We start from the raw sequence: 5071 nt of genomic DNA, 5'->3' as shown, positions 1-5071 counted from the left end.
ATACCGCAGACTGCCAGGAGATTGAACAAATCTGCCCTGGAGGATGTGCAGCCGGAACCCGCCTTGGAAGTGAGAATGACCAGACTTCATCTGACCTACTTTGGTCAGTTGTCAGACGGGCCCATTCCCTGGAGAAGGATGTCATGCTTGGTGAAGTGCAGGGTCAGAGAAGAAGGGGAGGGCCCTCACCGAGACGGGCTGACAGAGAGGCTGCCGCGATGGGCTCAGGCACAGCCAGGACTGCAAGGCTGCCGCAGGGCCGGGCGGCTTCGTTCTGCTGTACACGGGGCCAACTCGCCAGCACCTGACAGGAACAACAACAGGTTTCCTCGTGCTTTCCGCTGGAATGCCTTGGTTTTCCGGATACCACTCCCCGAGCTGGTGTCCGCCCCGCCCCTCGTGGCCCTGGGCCACCCTGCGGCCCTCTGGGGAAGCAGGCCCCCCTTGCCACAGTCGCCGGGCCGCCTTTGTTTCTGGAGGGTTTTCAGATGCTTTCTTGATGTCTGTCCTGTGAGTGGCTGCTGCTTCCTCCCTCGGATTCCTGGAGGTGCCCCAGGTCGAGTGCATCTCTGACTTTGTAGTGCAGTCCCGGCCTGACCCCTGGGGTCGCGGGGGCCTGGTTGGCCTCCACTTGCCTGGTTTTCAGAACGCCAGCCACTCTCCACACGGGAGCCACTCCTGGTGTCTGTGTGGGTTTCTCTGGTGTCAGTTTAGAGTTAGGTTGCTGGCACACAGTGAGCAGGGCACGACTGTCCTCATCAGACTGAGAGTTCAAATGCCATCGGCACTGACTGCGTGTGGACTTTGGCAGCCTCGGGCCGAGAAGCCCTCTTGGGTCCAGGGCAGCTCTCCTGCTGGCCAGTCTTTCTTAACGATTCCTTAGGAGAGGCCCCACTTCTGGGTTAGCTGGGTCATCTTTCTTTGCCACTTCTAGATCAGCTGCTGGGTCTTTTTTATTTTAAAAAAAATTGTGATTTGGGTGAAAATTTATAGAGCAAATTTACTTTCGTACAGCAGCTCACATATACTTTGTGACTGCAATTTCCCACAATGCAACAGCTCCCCTCCCACTTCTTCCCATAGTTACCTCTTCCCTGTGTCCTTCCCTCCGTGCACTGCTGCCCCCTAAGCTGTCTCCCTGTGCACACACAGCCCTTCTATTCTCCCATGATTGATCGCTCCAAGGAGTGTATCTACTTGATATAAATGTTCAGTTCGTATACCTGTCTTTTGTTTGCCTGGAAGCCACAGGTGTGGGTTCAATTCCAGACCTGAAGGGCAGCTAGGGGCCATGGTCTCAGTGGTTCCACCAGGCTCTATCGACCAGCAAACCTGGTCTCCCCCTTTTCTTTTCCCCCAAGTGATTTTGAGTTTTGTTCCACGTTGTTCTCCCTCTCTATCCAGGATCTCCTACATAGATCCCCCTCTGAGTGGTTGACAGTGATAGCCAGGCACCATCTAGTTCTTCTGGTCTCATAGTAATATAGGCTGAGGATCACATGGTGTACCAGTCGCCCGACCTAATTGTTCCCATGTGTCTTTGGTTTTCTTCATTCTTCTTTGCTCTGGATGAGGAGAGACCCATTGTTGCATCTAGATCGCTGCTTGCAAGCTTTTGAGATCACAGTCGATACTCGCCACAGTAGCAGGTGGAAGGATGTTTTGTGTAGTGTGTTACGCCAGTTGAGCTTGATGTCCCCTGCGACTATGGTCCCGAGTGCTGGTCATTTTTCACCACTTCAGGGTCAGCTGGGTCTTTTTTATTTTGGCAGAATTTGATCCATTCACATCTGTACTTTCTGAACCCGTTTGCCGTAGCCTGTGTCGGGCAGACTTGGGTGAGCAGCCTCTAGCCCCGGGCTCGGGGAGTAGTGTCCAGGGGCAGCAGGCCTGGACATGCTGAGCCACGCATTGCTTGTTCCCCTCAAGACCGCTGGGTGAACCGGGGCCTGCGGTCCCTGGAGGCCCACCCTGGGCAGGGTGGGAGCTGGAAGGCACCCGCACAGGTGCTCCGCCTGTGAGCTCTGGGTTCCAGGTGGGCTCCGAGCCACGGGGCGACCCAGGCTGGGCGACAGAATCCACGTGCTTCCTGATGCTCCTGCCTTCTTCGCAGCTTCATCACCTTCCGCTCCTGTGCCTACCTGGACAAGAAGCACACCATCTTTGGGCGGTAAGAGCAGACCCTGACCGCAGCCCCCCGCCTGTCCCGCACCACTTCCTGTCTAACGCCTGTGGCTGTGGCCAGCAGGCTCTGTTCGTCCCGTTGGGCCAGTCGCTCCTGGTGGCCAGCTTGTCCTGTTCCCAAACCCTGTTTCTGATATGCCGCACCCCATCTTATTCCTCCCTCTGGACCAGAGGTTGGCCACACTTTTGTTTTCAATTCTTTTTGTGATTTGGGTGAATGTTGACAGAGCAGATTCGTTTTCCATATAACAGTTCATACACCTTTAGTTTCATGGCATGGACTGCAGTTCCACACCATGTAACCACTCTCTTCCCGCTTCCTCCCTGTGGTTACCGAACAGGGAGCTGTGTCCTTCCCTCCCGTGCACTGCTGCCCCCAGCTGTCTCCCTGGGCAAGCACTCCCTTCCGTCTGTTTTCCACGGGAGAACAGAAGGGCACACTTTTTTGCAAAGGGCCGGACGGTCCCTGTCTCTGGTCTGCGTCACAACCCTCAGCTCTGTGGCCACAGCTTGGAAGCACCTGCTGACAACGTGTACTGAATGGGTGTGGCTTTGTCCAAATAAATCTATTTACAAACATGCAGGAGCCAGGCCCCCCTGGCCTCCTCACAGCCCAGCTGCTACGGTAGGGCTGCTGTGCCACTCTGTCCCCACCCTGCTCATCTGACCGTGTCACCCACGCAAGAGCCCTCTTCCTGGAATCCCTCGGGGACTGGCTGGGAGGGGGAGCCGGGGTGGGGCGCTGCTCAGACCTGCCTTTCCCTGCAGGGTTGTCGGGGGCTTTGACACACTGACAGCCATGGAGAACGTGGAGAGTGACCCCAAAACTGACCGCCCCAAGGTAGGTGCCCAGGGTGGGCCCATGGCCCTCCTGCTGCCTGCAGGCTGCAGCCTCTGGCCTGGGCCCCCAAAGGAAGCGGAGGTGGAGGGGCCGCAGCCCCTGACCCTGCCCTCCCCCTCCCCCCACTGTCACTAGGAAGAGATCCGCATTGAGTCCACCGTGGTGTTCGTGGACCCCTACGAGGAGGCGGACACTCAGGTGAGGGGTGCAGGGCTGCCACTTTTGGGGGGGCCCACGGGCGAGTTTTCCTCCTCATGGGGGTGACAGGCGTGCAGACCTGCGAGTCAGGCTCTACTGGGGGAGGCACTGCCGGCTTCCGCCCCTGGCCCAGCCACGCCCCTGGCCCAGCCACGCCCCTGGCCCAGCCACGCCCCTGGCCCAGCCACGCCCCTGGCCCAGCCACGCCCCTGGCCCAGCCACGCCCCTGGCCCAGCCACGCCCCGCTCTCCCCAGATCGCCCCGCTCTCCCCAGATCGCTGAGGCCCGGAAGAAAACACAGCTGACCGAGGCAGTCGTGGAGAGCGCCGTGGGGATGAAGCAGCCCCAGCCGGGGAGCCCAGGCCCCCAGACGTACCGCCAGGGGGTGGGCAAGTACATCTGCCCAGCGGCCACGTGAGTGGGGCCGGGGCGGCGGGGCAGCGTGCATTTCCTCCGGTGTGGCCACGGCCGCGGTCCAGCCCAGCTGGGGCAGTGGTGGCAGCAAGCTCGGGGAGCAGGGTAGGGCCGGACGGGCTGTGCCCGTGGGGGCAAGTGTGGAAACCGGGGGCCGGGGCCAAGGGAGTGTCCCGCCGAGGGCCTGGCCACGTGGACAACAGTGGAGTCTGCCTCTCGTCCCCACAGGAAGCGGGCGGCAGAGGAGGAGCCGTCCGCCAGCACAGCTGGCCCCACAGCCAAGAAGAGGCCCGGCTGGGGCTTCGGGGACTTCAGCTCCTGGTAGCAGCCAGCCTGCCCCGTGCAGCCTGCCCTCCCTGGAGACGCAATAAAGCTGGAGCCCTCAGCCCGTTGTCTGGTGCCCTGGCGAGAGCTCCTCCGGCCCGGGGCCTCCCTGACCCGGTGCACACTGTCGGAAGCTCCCATCCCAGGCGTAGACCCTCACCCCAAAATAGAGGTTCTTGGACTCGAGAATTCAGAATCCCAGCTCGTCTGGCTTGCTGAGAGGCCTGCCCCTCCCTCCCTCCCTCCCTCCCTCCCTCCGTGCCTGTCTGTCCCCTGGGAGCCTGTGCCCCTCCCCAGACGCCCCCAGCCCGTCCCCAAGGATGATGGGCAGCACCCAGGGATTCAGTGCTGACGGGGGGGCGCCCCGCTGTGCCCAGGGCTCAGGCACTGCTGCTCCCCAACCTGCTCAGATGTGGCCGGGCCCGTGCAGTCGCGCCCCCCAACGTCTAGCCCCCTCCCATCACCCCTATTCTGTAAAACATCGCCAGAAGTTTCCCACCTCCCCCGGCTCCCAGCCAGCCCTCAGCCAGTGGCAGCCTGACCTGTCTCCTGATGCGCCGAGTGCAGCCGCGTCCTCCCAGGACAGCGGCCCGTCTCCCCGTCCCAGGCACCCTCACAGCGGCCCTGCCTGCTGGGCTGTCTGACCTCCCTCGGCCCCTCACGGGAGTCTGATTGGGTCCTCAGGTCAGTCTTCCCTCACCCGAGACCTGTCATTCTTTGCAAGTCTTGACGGCTCTTGGCTTCTGCTTCCAGAACGTTTCTTGGCCTTGCCCCCGTTTCCAGCTCTGTCGCTGGCATCAGCCGGCCCTGGGAGGGTGCAGCAAAGCCTCCCCTCGCTCCCGTCTCTGCCCGCCAGGCGGTCCCCAGGAGACAGGCACAAGCTGAGTGCCTCCCATGCCCCGCCCGTGTCCCCCCTCAGGGGCCTTTTCCAGGACCGCGCCCCCCTCACCTGGGCGGGGACAGCTGCAGGAGGAGGCCGCTGAGGAGCAGGCCCCGGAGCCCCCTCCGGGGGGGGGGGCTGGGGGCGCCCAGCTGACGGAGCACAGTGTGGCCTGGCCCGGGGTCCAGTAGCCACCCAGTTCCGCTGTTTGGACTCTGACAGCTCGGCAG

The 5071-nt window shown here is 61.7% G+C and overlaps 1 protein-coding gene across 1 annotated transcript in view; it reads left to right on the top strand.

Annotated features, from left to right (window-relative positions):
• The window catches only part of PPIL2 (peptidylprolyl isomerase like 2), a 29547-nt gene extending 25585 nt beyond the window's left edge, over positions 1–3962 (top strand). Inside the window, exons 16-20 of the mRNA XM_007955425.2 lie at positions 2114–2170; positions 2953–3025; positions 3161–3223; positions 3498–3637; positions 3866–3962. Of these exons, the coding sequence (XP_007953616.1) occupies positions 2114–2170; positions 2953–3025; positions 3161–3223; positions 3498–3637; positions 3866–3962 (430 nt within the window). The remainder of the gene's footprint in view (positions 1–2113; positions 2171–2952; positions 3026–3160; positions 3224–3497; positions 3638–3865) is intronic.
• Positions 3963–5071: the final 1109 nt, after the last annotated feature.

This window comes from Orycteropus afer, unplaced genomic scaffold (genome assembly GCF_000298275.1).
Source record: "Orycteropus afer afer isolate SDZICR_OR568_19922 unplaced genomic scaffold, OryAfe1.0 scaffold00502, whole genome shotgun sequence".
In the NCBI taxonomy this organism is placed as follows: domain Eukaryota; kingdom Metazoa; phylum Chordata; class Mammalia; order Tubulidentata; family Orycteropodidae; genus Orycteropus; species Orycteropus afer.
This window is presented reverse-complemented; position numbering and strand designations above follow the sequence as displayed.